Here is a 17,957-nt window from a genome sequence, read left to right as displayed (position 1 = left end):
TAATTATCAACCATTTGCAGGTCAGAGATGCTGATCTCCATTTCGTAATGGAAAGCCTGCTATCTGAAACCTTAGGCAAAAGCAGTTCATAAATTATTTTAAAAGACTTAAGTGTGTATAACATACAACAGTCAAGGTCATTGACCTTGGACGATCACACCTTCTAGTTTCTCCCACTCATCTCTAATTTCTATTCTGGAAGAAAAGAGGAGAAAACAAAAGACAGTAATTTCTTCTCTATTTCATAATTCAGTTTAAAATCTCAAGAAAATGCAGAAAAACAGCAACTTTGCACTGAATTCAACACAATGACAGCAAATTATATTTTAAAAATAAAATAATGCTTAGCTCGTTTACTCCTACAGGAGTACAGCCAAAATAAGAATCCAATCCAATCCATCTAACCTTTCATTGTTCCTGTTGGATTTTTTTTTCTCTTTAAAGAAAAATTGAAAGTTGGTAGAGGAGATGCTAGATAGAACTATTCTTATCTTCCTTCAAATTACATTTGGTCAGCCTCATTATAAATATTTTTAATGGGCATTGCTTTTCTTGAGGTCTAAATGGGGAGAGGATTTGGAACGGTGAGAAGGTAGATTATTGCTGATTGAAATAAAATATTAAATAAAACTAACTGATACAAAATGAAATAATTAAATTACTGGCTTATAATAAACCTTACAACTTAAGAAAAGAAAGAAAAATTGATCAACTCCCTGATAAGGAAAAAATAGGATAAAAATATCAGAATTTGTTTTAGAAAATATTTTTCTCATTTTAACCTAGAAAGTCAATTTTGTCATATTTAACTGGAATTAGAAGGAACTAGTAACCTTTTAAAAGTGGGATTTTGTTGGGTGCTATCTTGCTTGAGAAATACAAATTCACTTTCATGGCACAATACTGCCATCTATTGGACTTTTAGGATATAGTTTGCTAAAGACCATTTGAGGCAGTATATACCTTACTTTATTTCATGGACCCTGATGTTTCTAATCACATAAATAGGAATTTTATGAGAAAATTTTAAGACAATGTATTTTCTCTAAAATATTAAATTTAAAGTTAATTATATATAAATGCCATGATCAATAATTTTTATTATGAAAATAAATTTCTTCTATGTTCTTTAAAATTTTTTTCTGATTTCTCTTTATTCTAGAGGCTTATATGTCCTTAGCACTCCCCTACTCTGATGAGTATTTAAGATTTCCATCCTTATTTTTTTAGCCTCAAAGTGTTCCATGGTTCAATTAGTTTGGGATGCAGTGATTTAAAATATGCTGCTTTTCTGTATACATATAAAGTAACCATTATTCCTAATATCAACATTAGTTGACAGTTTCAAAATATTGAGTTCTTGAACACAAATAAGGTATGTTGCCAATAATGTCAACATTAACTTCATTCAGGATCTTAGCCAGAACATAGTGATTTATAATGTTTTCATGTATCATACACTAAAAATTTTGTTTTACAAGCTCACATTTATCGTTCTTAAGCATTACAGGTTTTCAGTTGCTTGCAATACCAAGAGGCTGAACTGTTTTCCTGTTCTCATGGGGGTTATTAGCAATGGGCTACTTGGAATTTTTAACCCATCAGAACATATTCAAACGAAGAGGAGCACGTTTTTTCACGTAAGTATAGTAATGCTTTATTTATCCAGCAGTCAGTAAGTATAATGTTTTAGAGAGTGACCTTTCTAGATAAATGAAATATTTTATTAACCATGAAGTTTTTTCCTTCCTCCTTATTAAGAACTTTTAGGGGAAATTTTTCCAAAATATGTGCTATATTTCCCTATTTTATTAAAAAGTAGAATAAACATAATTTAAAATATTCATGATAACTTGATTAATCATAAACCACAGACTCCAACAAATTTAGGGTATGAGAAGACTTTAGAATAATCTAATCTAACTTTATTCTTTTAAAATTTAACTTTTATTAATTAATTTATTTTTATTTTATAAGACCTTAATTTCCCATTATATGCCTCCCTACACCCTTTTTTAGAGAGCTATCCCTTAAAACAAAGAATTGAAAAAAAATCAACTTGGCAAAGCTAACCAACAGATCAATGAATCATATATTCTATATGTATTCTATATGTATATATTGATATACACATGCATAGGCGCATAGATGTGTGCGTGTGTGTATGTATGTGTGCAATGCTCCACAACCATTGTCCCTTATCTTTGCACAGTTTAGTGACTTGTTAGATTATATTCCCAAATTACTTTCCAGAGTGGTTGGACTACCTCACCATTCTAACATTTGACATTCTCACCTTCACTGCCACTTTTTTGTTATCTTTCCAAATCTGATGGCTATAAGATGGAACCTCAGAGTTAGGTTAATTAGTAAATCCTTTGACCATTTACAATCTATTGAAGAGGGTCTCTTGTTCTTATATATTTGAATCAATCACTTAATCTTTATTTGCCTCAGTTTTCTTCTCTGTAAAAATGGGTATAATAAAAGCAACTACTTCTCATAGTTGTTCTGAAGATAGAATGGGATAGTGATTCTAAAACACAGCACAGTGCCTGGCACACAGTAAACGCTATATTACCATTATTCCCTGAATATCTTGAACATGTAGAGAAATTTCCTACAAAGATTACCCTACTATTTTTATTTCCTTTCTTGGCTTCCCTTACACTTATAATTATGATTTTCTGAAGGCGGTGAAAGAGAAAGAATATGATCAGTACCTGTGATTTCTAACAGAGATGATCTGCTTCTTTTCCAATGCTTTTCTAGGAAAAGTCACTTGACTTCTCTGATGCCCAGTTTCCTTATCTGTAAAACGGAGAAAATAATACCTCCTATCCAATAGGGTTCTTGGAAGGATCAAGTGAGATAATATACATGAAGTATTTCACAAATTTTAAAGTGTCATAAATATGAGCCATTATTACTATTAATTTTGATTTTTAGTTAGTCTGATGATTTTTAAATTATCTGTGATTGAACTGTTTTCTAGGTTAGTTGTTTTTGTATGGTCTAGCACAAAGTAAGTGCTTTATAAATGCTTCTTGCCTGACTGACTGATAGCAAATATCTTACTTTTAATTCTATTTTTTTCAATCTTTTGATTCCCCCCCTCCCCCGTTATTTCTATCTTATTGATTTCTCTTTGGTCTTTTCTAATATTTAAATTTAACCACTTTGTTTTTTCTGAGATGTTTATTCTCTTTTAAATTCTTTCCTAAAATGAATGTAAAATGAAATACAATTTCATTTTTTTCTTACTTTATTTCCTCAAGGTATTCATGCATTTCTTGTGGAAAAAATTTTTTCCTTTGAGTGTCTCTTTGAAGTTGTTATGGAATTGTATTCTTCTTCTAAGTTGGATTTTTGGATACCTCTGGTTCTATAATATTTTTAATAATGGTTGGTGTCTTCTTCTTTGGATCAAGGAGGTTAACAGTAAAAAGAAAATTCCCATGTATATCAAAATATTTATTCCAACATCTTACTTCATAAGTGAGGAAACCGACAAAGAGAATTTGACAGTTGCCCAGTGCCATGTAGTTAATAAATGGCAGAGCCAGAATTCTGTAATCCCCTTTCTTGAGTAGCACCTTGGCTGCTGTGGCTGGGAGCTGAGTCTTAGATTCCGTGCTCTGAGTTCAGAGCAATAGCACTATGGCTTTGTTCTTCAGTCAGGAATGAATCTAAGTCCTTTCTCAAGGGTCAGAGAGATAATGCTATGGCCCTGTTCTTTTCTAGAGGTCTGAATCTATAATCCTTGCCTACAATCTGTCCTGGTCACTTGCTGTTCTGTTGATTTTGTGATTTTTCTGTTGGAAAGATGACCCCTTGTGCTTACTTCCTAGATTTCTAGCCACTAACTTGGGGTGCTGAACTACACTGCTTCTTACTACTCCAACATTTTGGGTAACCTATTACAATTTTAATCTTTAAAATTCATGTGTGTGTGCTCTTTATATTCTAATGCCTTAAATGAACCCAGAACGATCATGAGGTCTAGGACTCTGGAGACAATAATAGTAATTGAATGGAAAGTGTGCATCCAAGTGACTTTTCAAAAGAGAAAATCATAGGCTAAATGGAATATAAAAGATGAAGAAGGAAGGGTCAAAGATGACTTAGGATTTCTTGCCCAGAATCAATCTGTCAACAAGCATTGATTAAGTGCTTACTATGTGCCAGATACTGTGTGCTTAGTTCTGATTTGCAAAGACAAAAGTGAATAGTCCTATTCCCTCAAGGAACTCACGTTCAAAAGAGGAGAAGTTATGTAAATAACTACATACACGTAAGAAATATGGACAGTAGATGAAAGGTAATGGAAAGTAATCTGAGGAAATCACAGACAATTAGGAGGACTGGCAGAAATCTTTTGCAGAAGGTGGAATTTGAGCCAAGCTTTGAAGGAAGCCTAGGAAAGGTCAGGTGATAGAGCATTCTAGACATGGAAGACAATCATGTGTTGGTCCTGAGCCATAAATAGCCTTAGGTATGGAAGAACACGGCTGGGGGCTGATCATGTGACTTCTCATTCATAGACTCTAGCAAGGTAAGTATCTAGGTCAGTAGATGATGGATCACCTGTCGCTCTTTAATTGTCTTAGAATGCTTTATCTGAATTTTTTCTTTGCTCTTATTATATTCTACCTTATAGCATACATATTTATGCATATGTTATAGGCTCCCTATTAAAATCCAAGTTCCTTAAAAACACAAATTATATTGTTTTGTATTTTTGTTGTTTCCAGCACCTTGAAACATTACCGTGCATGCATGAAAGCTCAACTGTGGTAATTTTTGGCTCCTGAATTTATTCCTTTTGTCTTTATGACTTGGAAAAGCTCTGTGGAAGGAAAATGGAGGCAAATGATGTGTATGTTCTCTGGGTGGCTATGTGCATCTTCAATTACCTACTTAGGTGGTTCCAGAGCCTAGGCATAGCACTTAGGAGAAAGGGGAGCAGAGAGAGGATAAACTTTGTTGGAAATTCAGCCTAAGTGTTGTATAATTGATTTTGCAGGCAGAACTCCTTGTTTCTATTGGTAACAGAGGTGAAGCTTTCTCAAGTGGAGATATTTTTACCTTCTTCAAGTCTCCTCTATATTCAAGTCTCAGCTAAAATCCTAATTTCTACAAAAAGCCTTTCCCAATCCCCCTTCCTGCTAATGACTGTTGACTCTCTCCTTTCATTCTTGTCTTGTTTGCACCATGTTGTTTCTGTTTTTTCTCTCCACTTTAGGCTATAGCTCCTTGAAAGTAGGGACTTTTTAAAAAAAATTCTAACATTTTTAGCACAGTTCCTGGAACATGGTAAGCATTTAATCAATGCTTGACTTGATCTTCCCCAAATTTAACACTTTTTGATGGAGAATAAGTTGTAAAACTTTTAGTATTTTTATTCATTTCAATAATATTTATGATTTTTCTGATTTACTCCTCATGATTTACTACCTTACAGTATTTATTCTTCACTTTCAGGATGATGTATCGATAGGGGTTGGTTTTATGGAGGCATCCTTTTTCTGCATGTTTATTGCAACCAGCATTTCTCCTTATATTGCAATGGGCAGCATCAGTGATTATAAAGTAAGCATGAGTAACTAAAATTTGATTTTTAGTAATTGTAGTATTAATGTTTTAATATGCATTGATTTTCTCCTTAAACAATCTGTGAAAATTTGTTTATGGAACACTTGGTCTAGCTTTCATTTACATCCTCCCATGAGTTTGATTAATATTGTTTTAAATAGCTAGATAAAGGGGATTACTAGTTATCAGGTTTTTAATGTGGAAAATTTTCTCTACTTGAGAACCAAAATAAAAATACACCATATTCAAAGGGAATCACTTTATACAACCCCATGTATTTATTCATGAATTTTCTTCAACTGCCAGATATCCATTTTCTATCCTACAGAAGTTCAAAGCTGATTGACCTATTGAAATTCAATATCACATTTAAGAAAGATTAAGTGACCTTTCAAAGGGTGCAAAGATAGTTAGTAATAGAGCTAGATTTAGAGCCTAAGTCATCTGATTCCTTGCACAAGACTTTTCTCCCCACTATATCATTTAGTTCGTTGTGGAAGGAATGTTTTAATCATTCTTAGGCTTGTATGGTACCACCAAGCCCTTTATACTTATATATTTCCCTTATACTCCCTTTACACTTCCACCAACCTGAGTGATGTAAAAAAGAAGCAGCGTTACAAGGTATAGGCTTCATGGCATAATACCTGCAAGATCCTTCATATACGTGGCATTCTTGTTCCTTAACATGTAAGCCTGACCATGTCACACCCCTCCCACGCCCTACTCAAAACCCTTTAACAGTTCCCTGAAGGTTAAGATACAAGCTCTTCCATCTAGAATTTAAGACTCTCTGAAAACTAATTGTAATCTACCTTTCTAGCCTTTGTTCACTTGGACTGTATCTGATTCTTCATTGTGTCCTGGATTTTCTGTGATTTGATGAAAGTCATTCCCTTATGCCTAGTATGTACTTTCCCTTAATCTCCAACTATTGAAATCCATTTTTTCCCTTCAAGGTCAAGCTCAGACACCACTTACTTGATGAAACATTCTATAATCTTCCGCATAGTACTACCTCCTCCTCCCCACTAACATCAATCCTGGTCAAATGTGATCTCTTCGCTTCTCAATACCTCACATTTCCCCTAAGTATTTCCTTCTTTTTGTTTCTAGCCCTTGACACTTTCTATCTTTTATCATGCTTATTTGTACATGTGTCTTATTCTATACCTCCTTCCTCATGATTATAAGCTCTTTGAGAGGAGGGGCTATGATACTTTGAATGAGTCATTTAGACTGGTCCATGCAATATGTCTAAGATGTATGCAGCATTCATCATTTTAAAAATGAACATATTAATGTAACTGACATTGTTAAAATTTCTCTAAACTTCCCAAAACCACTTTGTATCTCTTCTGTTTCTCTACCAGATAAAAGCTCAGTCCCAGTTATGGATTTCAGGACTCTACCCATCAGCATACTGGTGTGGGCAGGCACTGGTGGATATTCCTTTATACTGCTTGATTCTCTTTTTAATGTATGTCGTTAACTACCTTATAAATAATACTGATGAGGGCTGGCCAACAAGTTTAATCCTGTTTGCTCAGGTATGTCACAAAATTTATAGAGCAAAGAAATTTTCATTAGAAAGTCCGTGATGTCAGACCTGTACAATCAGTAATGCTTATTTATCATATAGGAAAGAATTGAAGCATGCTTGTACTATACAATTATTTTTTTAAATCAGTTTTTATCAAGGGCTTATTAAGTGTTGGGCATTATACTGATACTGTAGATACAAAGACAAAATGGTTTCTTCTCCCAAGCAGCTTACATTCTAACAGAGGAGACAACATGTAGGTATAGACTGAAGCATGGATAAGGCAAGGGATAAAGGGATAAAAGGATGCAAGAGTTAGAGAACAGAATAGAGTGAATTGGTTAGCTAAAGGGTAGTGACTGGGAAGGGAGGAGAGTGTAATTAGAATAAGAGTAATGGGCAAGCAAAGGACTGAGGGGTGGGGATTATGGAAGCACATATGAATGACTATCCTTATGTGTAGATGAGTTGGAGTAGCAAAGTAAATCACAGTTGAATAAATTGATGAAACGGGAGATTATGGTATTTGAAGAAAAATCAGTCTGTAAACTGAAGTGCCCTAGTGTAAGGGAAAGGATTGGGTTGGAAAGGAAGACTACAAACCAAGAATTGAACTGAGATTTGCAACCAGTAAATAATAGCCACCATGATTTGGATTGGTGACAAATTTGTATATTATAACCATTAAAGGGTGAGAAATAACTGAGCGATGTTGCAGAAGTGAAGTATAGAACTGGCCATAAGGAGCAAGGAGCATTCTGACTTACCTCCTAACTCTCCAGAACTAGTGTGCCATATCAGAACCAACTAGGAGAGAAGCTGAAGCTTCTCCTGGAGGACTATCCAATCACAGATAGGCCTCTGTGATCGCCAGAAGGCATAAGGAAATGAAGAATCCTAAAATGAAAGAAAGCTTATTAATAATAAAACTGGATTTCCACATGGCATAGTGGAAGGGGCAGATGGATCTGGAGTGGGGCATTAGAGATATAGGATGGAGATAAATGGGGATTAGAGAATGCAAAGTGTGATTTGGGGAGTTGGATTTTGAGGTTTACTCATAGTCAATGTGTGATTCTGTACTACAGTGACTGGGAGAGTAGGGTGGGGAGGGAGTTTGCTCACCACAGAGGTAAGCATCTGGTCAGAATAATTATTCCAGGTCTTGGTGTGGTCTCCGTGCCACCTCATGTCTATCTGGCAGAACAGCTCCTGGCATATAGTTCTTAGAATGTGATGTATTTTCTCAGACAATATTTGCCATTCTAGTACTTAATATCATTTTCTGTTAATTTCAGATCCTGTGTACTATTGGTTATGCAGCATCTGTTGTTGTCTTCACATATGTGATTTCATTCATTTTTCGTAAGAGGAGAAAAAATAGTGGCCTTTGGTTTTTTTGCTTCTTTATTGTAAGTACAGAATGTACTGTATATTAATTTAATTTTTTACCTGCAAAGTTAAATATTGCCTTTTTCATATATGTAATGAACTATAAAACTAATATTATTTTGTAAAGTTTTTGTATTAAAATTGGATCATTTTACTGCCTCTGATTTCTATCTATACCTATTTCTCTTGATATCTCTTCATGTCTTTCACTCTTTTGTTTCACTGAAAATAATTGAATCAGAATTTTAGAGCTGGATAGGACTTGTGAAATTATCTAATTATCTAATTCAGCCACAGAAACTGAGAAACAAAGACATTAAGTTTGCTTCTCCAAAGCCACAAGGATGGCTAATGAAAACGGTGTAGCATTCCCAGGTCTTTAGAACTTTAACCAAGTGCATCACACTTTCTCTTATGTCTAATTGTGCAAGAAGTGTTTATATTGATTCACAGTTTTTGCAAATCTCTTTATAATTGGACTTCCAAAGAAGCCTGGGACAATTTGCATGTTTCTGTGTAAGCCTAAAGATGACTTCTAATTGGAGAAGGGAATGTTGAGCACAATATGACACTGAGTACTTGTATAAAGGTGAGGGTAATGCCAGAACTTTTTGGAAGAAAGATATGTATTTTAATAACCGATTCAGAAGAGAAGCAGAGAGAGAGAGAGAGAGAGAGAGAGAGAGAGAGAGAGAGAGAGAGAGAGAGAGAGAGGGAGAGAGGGAGAGAGGGAGAGAGGGAGAGAGGGAGAGAGGGAGAGAGGGAGAGAGGGAGAGAGGGAGGGAGGGAGGGAGAAGGAGAGCTTGGAAGATGAGAATATATTTAAAGGAAGCCAGATCCTCAGTATGTCTCTGATTTCCAATTTGTCTCCCTATAGACTTTGGAGACTTTCCCTTTGGTTAAACCAAACCCTCTCTGTTTTGGTTGAAATGAGATCTCATCTGGTTCTCATTCAAAGAATTTTCCCACTCATGTATTTTCTAGTATATTCTAATTTGATTTCTGGTTTTGTGTACTTGGATACATAGATTTATTTGTGAGCATTTAGAATTTTTTTTTTTTGTAATTAGAATTTTATGGGAAAGGGGCAAATAAGAAGATGTAAGCTAAGGACTAATGACCAGATAAATTTTATAATTTTACTGTGGATGGGTTTCCACATGTAAGCTTTGTGTAAGTATAAAAGGTCCAGGGAAAGTCCATCTCATACTCACTCTACTGAGTCAGATTCAGAAAGCAGGCTACTGCTCTGATCTTTCTCCAAAGAACTGCATTCAGGGAATGAAGGAATAATAGGAGACACAGAGTCTTTTGCTGGTCTCCTTTTTGGTCAAAATCCTACAAGGCGCCATATGATTAGTGTATCAGATTTCAATTTCTACTCCCCCCTCCCAATATATTTTATAAGTCCACAATCTTAGAGACCAGATGAGTCTGTAACCTGTGGCTATCTCTATGGGTGGGGCCCCAGGGTAACACCTATACTGTAGTCAGTTTCCAAATATTATCTGTTATAGTGGGTAAGGTGACTAGAAGAAAAGTGGACTTCTATTCCAAAGAATGGTGGTAGGACACTTAGCCCTTGCAGATCACAGTTTATTAGTTTATTTCTCATCATCAGAGTCAAAATGTGAAACATGCTGCTCTTGAAGCAGAGGTGTAAAAGATGAGGATTTCTCAGAGTCACTAAATACAATCACAGCATTTGACCATTATAAGGGAATTTGGTGACCACACAGTTCAACCCACAGCAAAAAGGAATCCCTGCTATACCATATCCAACAAGTGATCATCAAACCTCTCTTTGGAGAAAAGGAACCCACTATCTCTTAAGACAACCCATTCTTTTTTCGGTCAGGTCTAACTATTAGGAAGTTTCTCTTGACATTTTTCTCAAATTTGCCTCTTTGCAACATTCACCTAATGTTCTTACTTCTACCTTCTGGAGCCAAATAAAGCAAGTCTGATTTCTTTTCCAAATGACAGCCCTTGAAATACTTCATTCTCTACTTTACACTGAATACAACAAAGTACTTCAAATTATCTTCCAATGGCAATGGACTCAAGGCTCTTCACCATACTAGTTTCCCTGCTCTGGGGATACTTTCTAGTTTATCAATGTTCATTCTAAACTTTAGTGCCTAGAACTGAACACAGTATTCTAGACGTAGATTGATAAGGGCAGAGTACCATGGGATTATCACTACTCTATTTTTTGGAGCTATCCTTTCTTAATATGCTCCAGGATTGCATTAGCTTTTTTGACTGCTACATCATATTATTGAATCATATGGAGCTTGTTGTACACTACAACATTCAGATCTTTTTCAGAACAATCACCCTCTAAAGCTGGCATTTCCCATTTTATACTTGTGAAGTTTGCATGTATTCCCAAACATAAGACTTTATTTTTATCTCTGTTGAATTTCATCTTATTGGAATCAGATGAATGTTGAAAAAAATCACCTTATCTTTTTGGATCCTCACTATTCTGGATTCTTCTTTATGGTTACTTCATCCCCATCTCCAAGATACATCCTTAAGATTTTTCTACTTACATATCTAAAATGTTAATACTATAGCACTTACCCATCTCTCTACCCTATTCCACCATCTCTAGTACTGCTTGTTTAGTTCAAAGGTACCCTAAGGGTAATACCATTTTCTCTTTTTCTGGTTCTATCATCAGTAATAAATTTAATAACCAATCAATCAACAAGTCTTTTTTAAGTAACTACTTTGTGCCAGGTTGTGTTCTAGGCTCATGGGACACAAATATAAAGAATAAAACATTCTTTACTCTCAATTTGTATGAAAGAGGTGAGGAAATCCTTAAGCCTCATGAATTGAAGCAGCTTAGGTGAAATTAAACCCTTCTATAAAATGAAAGTTAAAGTAATGTGGCATCTCCTCAGTCAATGGTTCAGAAACTTCCCATATTTAACTCTTTAACGCAGTTTAGCAATTTTTCAATGAATCAGTGCTTATTAAGTATCTCTTGTATGCAGAACTCTGCTAGCTTCTGAAAAAGCAGTAGCAAAAGTTAGCGAAAGTGTTCCTGGAGTCTAGGATGGGTTCATACAATAACTTCTGTTCTTGTTAACATTCTCTAACCAGGAAATTTTTAGTCATTTCAGTTCCTCTACCATTATAGTCTGCCCTATGCTTCTCTACTGTTCTTTTCTCTCATGCTCCCCAAGTGTAGGACCACCATTGTTGTTATAAGTAGCTCTCACAATTATTCAATCTTACCAAAAGTTGAAAGGTGTATCCCTTAAGCTCAAGGTCCAACTTGGCACCTCTGCTCAACCTCAAACTGATGAATCTCTCTGCCCCATTTCTATAGCTAGGATTACTCTATTTGTTCCACCCTATGTAGACACCTGTAGCAGTAAGCACCCTAACATACACAGGAGGGCCTACTGTACATATTCTTAGGTCTGTTTTTCTAAAAGGAAAGCAACTTTTGAGGGGTCGACAATTTTCTTTAATTACATACCAACAGAGAAAATACAAGCAGAGAAATAAAGACCAAGAGACTGGGCTTCCAGCTGTCTGACCATAAGCAATACATACCTCACAGATCAACAGACAGATCCAACTGTCTGACCATTACATACATACATAGTTACCAGAGAGAAAAGCACCAATATCAGGGTTTTCAAAGTGAGGGGGTGGGAAAGGGGGATAAGGCTTCTTAATGGGATGTAATGTTAATTATGTAAATGAGAGTTAAAGATCTTCCCAGCCCATTAATAGGCCTGTTCATCAAGGGAAGCTTGTTTAGAAGAGAGTTGTTTTGTAGGAAGGCCTACGCCTTTTGTTAATTTCAAATGAGGCACTGATTCCCAAGGGTTGTATTCCCCCCCACTCACCTCACTCTGAAAAGTGAATAAATACTCTGAGGTGAGGTTTTGCTTTGGGGCTTACTCATTGGAAGTGTTCCTTTGGCCAGATGAGACTCTGGGTAGCTGTTAAAGAACCTCCCCTAACCCCTCCATTTAAAAACCCAGATGTTGGTGCTTCTCTGTCTGGTAACCATGTATGTATGTAATGGTCAGACAGTTGGATCTGTTTGTTGATCTGTGATGTATGTATTGTTTATGGTCAGATAGCTGGAAGCCCTGTCCATTGATCTTTATTTATCTGCTTGCATTTTCTTTGTTAGTGAATGTAATTAAAGAAGATTGTTGACCCCTCAAAAATAAAAACAGATCTGAGAACCTGCGCAGCAGGCCCTCCTGTGTATGCTGGGGTGCTTAATACTACAGCATCCTAGTTCCTGACTCTGTCCAGCTCAATCCTGAACTCTCCCCTGGAAATCCCCTCTACCTAAGTCCACTCTAGTCCTTCTCCCTGACCTCCCAGAACTTTGTTCTGCTGCACTGACACTTTTTTTTTTCTGCCTTCCTGAGGCTACTCCAAGCTGTTCTACCAGATGCTTGGAAATTTCCCCTCCTCATTCCAAACAATATGCCTCTCATTTATAACATTCTTCTAGTGGCATCAGTTTTATCTGAAGTCATGTATTCATGGAGTTATAACTTTTTTTCTAATTACGTATTCATGAAATTAATTAATGACACTAGACAATATATGTCGATTTCTACTCTGTAAATAATTGAAAATAGTGTGCGATTCTAACCTATTTGCAATTTTCTTTTAGATCTCCATGTTTTTATTTGGCATTCTATTTTTAAATAATTTTGATTTACTTATCATGGTCCCTTGCATGATATTAGTGCCTTTATACACACTGGTCGGCTGTCTACTACTTTTTTATGAGGTAAGCAACGCTATTATTTTTACTTGGATGCTGAAATATATGGCTATTTGAAAAAGCTTTGTTGTACATGGGGAAATATGCTTTCTATAAAATCTTGCAATTTTATAAAATATTCTTCAATTCTGTTTGACTTTGAGACCTCGTTTGAGCAAGGGGTGGTGTTAGCAAGTAAATGCTTGACATATAACATATATTTTAAAAATATTATCTCATTTGAACAACCCTGGGGGGTAGGTGCTATTATTATCTCCTATTTTACAGTTGAGGAAATTAAGACAAACAGAAATCAAATGGCTTACTCAAGGTCATATAGCTATTAAGTATCTGAGGCTGGTTTTGAACTCAGATTTTCCTGACTCCAGGCCCAATGTTTTGTCTACTCTATTTTTATCCACTTCATTTTATCCACTCCTAGTTTCTTCACAAAAGAGAGATATGAATGAAGTCTTCTAACAATTAATTGTCTTTCCTTACTTGTAAGGGAGAGGCTAAGCTCATGTATACTTGGAAAAACTCCAATAATATGTGCAAATCAATGGAGAATCTATTTCTGTCTGTAGGAGGCTAGAGTGCAACTAAATGGTCTCTTCACCAATATATTTTCGGTGGCTATGAAGGCATGTGTCTATGGAGGATCAGTCTTACCAAAAGGCAGCATGATTGTCCCCTACTCTACTGTGCTTTTAGGGACTCTAGGAAGTTTGCATTACCTTCTCCTTATCTCTACCATACCCCTCTACCACCACTCCCACCGTGACACATATACCATTTCACTGATGACTAAAATTCTACATTCAGAATAAATTTATTCTTATGGTTTAAGATTTGTTTTTCCTTGAAGAGGTGATATATTAAGGTTTGTTAGTCATAAGATCACAAAATTCTTAGTTAAAGCAGAATTTATTACTCAGAATCCACCTAGTCCAACCATATCTGAGCATGTCTCCCATCAACAATTCATCAACAAGAAGTCACCCAACTTCTAAGCTCCCTCAGCTTAGACATTCAAGGTGTTCAGGAGGAGTAGCACATCTGGTGTAGAGGCATGCCAAGCCCTTTTTAGAGCTGCTCATCCATTTTTGGTGTCCATTTGATTCATCCAGCTCTCACCTGTGGCTCCAAGAAGCTATGGCATACATAGCAGCCACACCCTAAATGAGAACAATTTGTTCCAGTGACCATGAAGGTTGCTGAAGCAGGCTCTGTGAAGTGCTTAGAGTTTGGTCAGGCACTGAAAACAACAAGGACATCCATTGCATCTGAGGTCATTGCCAGCTTTCTTAACTTTTGTCTTGCCACTTGAGTTTGATGTCTCAGGAAGAGTGAGACTGACAACTTTGTGCATCGTGCCTCACTTAAATCCAGTTCATGCCCAGGTCAAGACATCACCCATGATGTCACTGGTCTACTTTGAAAATGAAGGGCAAAACAAGAGCTATGAACAAGGCATTGTGCTCAGCACTAGAAATCCAAATGCAAAATGAAAAATAGTCCCTGTCCTCAAGGAATTTACATTTTATTGGGAGATTCATCATGTAAGCATATTAATGGTAATTTCAGAAGAAAACAATCACTAATGAAAGGGATTAAAAACAACTGCAGAAGAAAGCTCAGAATTCTAAGAGGTAGGGCTAAAGAGCAAGTATTCCAGGTGTGGGAAATGAGGCAAAGAAACTAGGGAATTGAAGATGGAATGTTGACATCAAGAAACTTGGCCAATTTGGCTAAATTATAAAGAATATGGAGAGGAGTATGTAAAATAAATTCAAATAAATAGGCTTGGGTCAGATTATGAAGTATTTTAAATGTCAGGTAGGTGGCACAGTAAATAGAACCTTAGGTCTGAAGTCAGGAAGATCTGAGTTCCAATTTGCCCTCAGAGACTTACTAGCTATGAGGACCCTGGGCAAGTCACTTAATCTTTGTTTGCCACAGTTTCTCCAACTTTAAAATAAATATAATAATATCACCTGCCTCCTAGGGAATCTTGTGAGGATTGAATGAGATAATAATAATTATAAAGCACTTAGTACAGTGCCTGAAAGATAGTAGGTACTTCATAACTGTTAGTTAATATTATTATTTCAAGTTCAAGAGTTTATATTTTGGCTTAGAGATAATAGGGATCCACCAAAGACTTTTGAGGGGGAGAATCACATATTTAGCATGATGAAGTAAGAAGCAAGTTGGGCTTGAATTCATGGGTCCAGAGTTTGAATCCTATATCTTCTACTTATTATCTCTATAACCTGAATGTTACTCAAACTCTCTGGGACTCAGTTTCCTACTTTGTTGAAGAAAAGGTATTAGACTGGATACTGTCTCAGGTCTCTTCCACCTATAGACCTATAATCCTTTGAGACATGCTTTAAGGTTATTTCATAACTTAGAAAGTTATTATTAGATTAGAGAGTTACTATTCGCTGGTAGTCCAATTAAGAGACTCTTGTAGTAGTTAAAATAAAAGGTACTGAGTGCCTAAATTGTGACTATTAGAAAAAAGAGAAGAGGATGACTGCAGAAGAGTTTGTGGAAGTAAAATAGACAAGACATAGTTATCAGTTACATCTGAAGGGAAAAGGAAATTGAAGACTTGAGGATGTGTAGAGTTTCAAACCTGGGTGACTGGAAAGGTGATGATACCCTCAACAGGAAAAGAAAAATTTGGAGAAGGAATGGGTTTGGGGGGGTTAAGATAACAAGCCTTTTCTCAGAATGTCTCAAGTTTGAGATGTCAAGAAGACATCTAAATGATATCCAACAAGCAGCTGGTAATTTGGATGATGATGATGATGATGGTGGTAGTGGTGGTGGTGGTGATGATGATATTCAGAGGACAGATGATGGCTGGATACATTAATAGGTGTGAAAAATAATTTTCTAGAGATAATTACTGAACCCATGGGAATTGGTGAGGTCACCAAGATGGATAGTTAGAAAGTAAAGATAACAAGACACAGGACAAAGTCTTGGAGGACACCCACAATTAGGGTATATAAGATGAACCATTATCCATTAAAGGGGCCTGGGAAGGAGAAATTACACATTTAGAAACCATAAATTTAAGAATAGATGACAGTGTATAATTGAGCTAATTGACTTCAGGGTCAAGAGTGTAAAGATTCCAATGTGAGGCTAGAGCAATAATGATGACCCAGGAGAGCAGGAAGAATGATTTGAGTTTATGGCAAGGATAAAGGCTAGGATTAGGAGGAATCAGGCAAAGGGGAGGTGGAAAGGTTATTGTCAGTTGAAGGAATTTCCGAATTGTAGATCCTAGAGGTGGAATACTAATGGGTGATGGTTAGATTAAAAGTATGACCATTGTTGTGTGTGACTGAGGTTGAGAGGAAGTACATGTTGTGGGAATGAGAAATTTGGTGAACTGAGATGGCAGACTGTTTGTGAAGGATATCAACATGTATGTTGAAATTCCAGCTATATGGCCTTGGCTTGAAGCAAACAAGAAGACTGGTACTTAATTCCTTGAGGAAAAAAAAGGGAAAATGAAATAATTCATAAATAAGTGTCCTTGCCATTTTCTTAGTGTGATACAGTTGAGATTTCAAAGATGGAAAAGTTGTTAATTGATGGAAGCAGGGGAAAGTTCTTTAAGTGAGAGTAAAGAGCAATTTGTTTGGCTATTCTCCTTTCTGAAGCAGCATCTCTAAGATGGACAAGAGAGAATGTGAATACAATGAAGTTGGTGGTTCAGGAAGTCCATTTTCAAAGAGCGTAAGAAGATAAGATGGTGAGAGGAAGAGGTTTAACACGAAGGGAAAATTGATAATGACAAAAGAAGGATTCTCTAATATTTAATGGTAGCATGAATGAATTTATCAAATTATATTCTGAGATGATATCTCACAGGGGAAATATAGCACTAAGAATCTAGATTGGAGGTGGCATTATAAAGGTAGAAAAGGGCACAGAAAGGGTAGAGTAGGAGCACCAAGAACAGACTTCCTCTCTTTCACAATTTTGGCCAGGGATAGCTTCACTTTCCTCATTGTTTCAAAAGTAAATGCATAATGCCTGATTCAATGGGAAAGAAGGAAGAAAAGAAGGAAGAAAAGGGGAAGAGGGAAAAAGGGAGGAGTTAAAAAGGTAGAGAGGGAGAAATTGAAACTAACAGTAAAAAGACTCATTGAGAGAACAAAGGAGTATATCATAGATAAGACTCTTGCCTCTAATTCTGAAGAATGCATTTTTCCTAGAACACAGAGGAAATTCAAGCACAATAAGGGAAGGAATGTTTGCTGCTTGAATTTCTTGTTAATTTAAATATAATTGATCAACAAATGAACTTCCATTTGGTCTTTGTTTTCTTTTGACAGCTCTCTTATAGCTATTCGAAAAATCCTGAAGATGAAGTAAATGGAGTCAGTCAAAGCAGCCTCTTTGTACTTTTAATAGTAAGAAGAACTTTCTTTGGGGATCATGGGGGAAAGGGAATAATATTTACTAAATTGAACTATGTAAAGCTTGTGAGTGTTTGGCAAACGTTAAAAATGTTTAAAAATCCACGTGAATATATATTATGTCCTAAATTTGTAAGATTTTTGTTGTATATATGTGCATTATAAAAGACAAAACATTGCCATTACTGCCCCCACCCCTCCAGGTTATTTGATCTTACTA

At 36.0% G+C, this 17,957-nt stretch overlaps 1 protein-coding gene across 3 annotated transcripts in view; it reads left to right on the top strand.

Annotated features, from left to right (window-relative positions):
- The window catches only part of LOC140528062 (ATP-binding cassette sub-family A member 10-like), a 156,365-nt gene that overhangs the window by 102,129 nt on the left and 36,279 nt on the right, over positions 1–17,957 (top strand). For all 3 annotated transcript variants that reach the window (XM_072645535.1, XM_072645537.1, XM_072645536.1), the window contains 6 exons: positions 1,503–1,640; positions 5,485–5,592; positions 6,969–7,145; positions 8,437–8,550; positions 13,197–13,316; positions 17,654–17,731. In XM_072645535.1, coding sequence (XP_072501636.1) covers positions 1,503–1,640; positions 5,485–5,592; positions 6,969–7,145; positions 8,437–8,550; positions 13,197–13,316; positions 17,654–17,731 — 735 coding nt within the window. The remainder of the gene's footprint in view (positions 1–1,502; positions 1,641–5,484; positions 5,593–6,968; positions 7,146–8,436; positions 8,551–13,196; positions 13,317–17,653; positions 17,732–17,957) is intronic.

This window comes from Notamacropus eugenii, chromosome 2, assembly GCF_028372415.1.
Source record: "Notamacropus eugenii isolate mMacEug1 chromosome 2, mMacEug1.pri_v2, whole genome shotgun sequence".
NCBI classification, from domain to species: domain Eukaryota; kingdom Metazoa; phylum Chordata; class Mammalia; order Diprotodontia; family Macropodidae; genus Notamacropus; species Notamacropus eugenii.
Note: the sequence above shows the minus strand (reverse complement) of the source record. Positions and strands in the feature narration are given on the sequence as shown.